Source organism: Branchiostoma floridae, chromosome 13 (genome assembly GCF_000003815.2).
Source record: "Branchiostoma floridae strain S238N-H82 chromosome 13, Bfl_VNyyK, whole genome shotgun sequence".
Taxonomy (NCBI): domain Eukaryota; kingdom Metazoa; phylum Chordata; class Leptocardii; order Amphioxiformes; family Branchiostomatidae; genus Branchiostoma; species Branchiostoma floridae.
The window spans coordinates 3,404,110-3,404,831 of NC_049991.1; the positions used below are offsets into that span (position 1 = coordinate 3,404,110).

The window sequence follows — 722 nt, forward strand, 5'->3', positions numbered from 1 at the left end:
TCTCCTAAATCAAAAGTATGAAGTACCTGTGAGTAAAGCTGGTGAGATAGCATCCGTTATCATACCGAGGTACGTTTGCTGGAATGACCCGATGAACTCTGCGCACTTGTCGTGCATGACGACCTGGGGATCGGACGCTATGCCGTCCTCCACGTGGAGGTGGGGGTTGAGTAACACAACGCGGGAGTGGAAGTATTTCTGTTTCAGTCCGCAGCCCGCCCGCAACATGTGATTTCTCAGTAGATTTGTCCTTACCTGTGTTTGACACAGAAATGATTGGTAAAAGTTTGTTTTCAACGTACATGTACATGTGCATTGAACTAGTACATTGTACACAATTAGCTTTTAATGTGTCTCATCTATAGGCAAGACTGAATATTTCTCTTGCAACTTTAGGACTAGACATATAGTTACATAGTGATGGGTATTGTATCTGTTGAAGCATACAACAAGACATTTAAACATCTAAAACAACTGTATACTAAGCGTAGGTAGTCCAGTGTTCCAATGTTCATTCTGTGCTTGTCGAAAAGAGCAAGAGGAATTTCACAGTACATATATCATCTGTCTTCTCTGTCAAGACCAGTATAAGCTCTTGGATTGAGATGACTTCCACTTTCTTTCAGACTTTCTTTCAATGACTTTCCACTAGTTATTTTAAATTGAGTTTCTTTCCTGATTAAACAGGTCAAAATAGTCTAATCTGCCTTTGGGCCTCCTCT

At 40.9% G+C, this 722-nt stretch overlaps 1 protein-coding gene across 1 annotated transcript in view; it reads right to left on the bottom strand.

Moving 5' to 3' along the window:
• LOC118429770 overlaps positions 1-722 on the bottom strand; it is a 7,905-nt gene that overhangs the window by 4,108 nt on the left and 3,075 nt on the right. Inside the window, exon 4 of the mRNA XM_035840403.1 lies at positions 27-255. Coding sequence (XP_035696296.1) covers positions 27-255 — 229 coding nt within the window. The remainder of the gene's footprint in view (positions 1-26; positions 256-722) is intronic.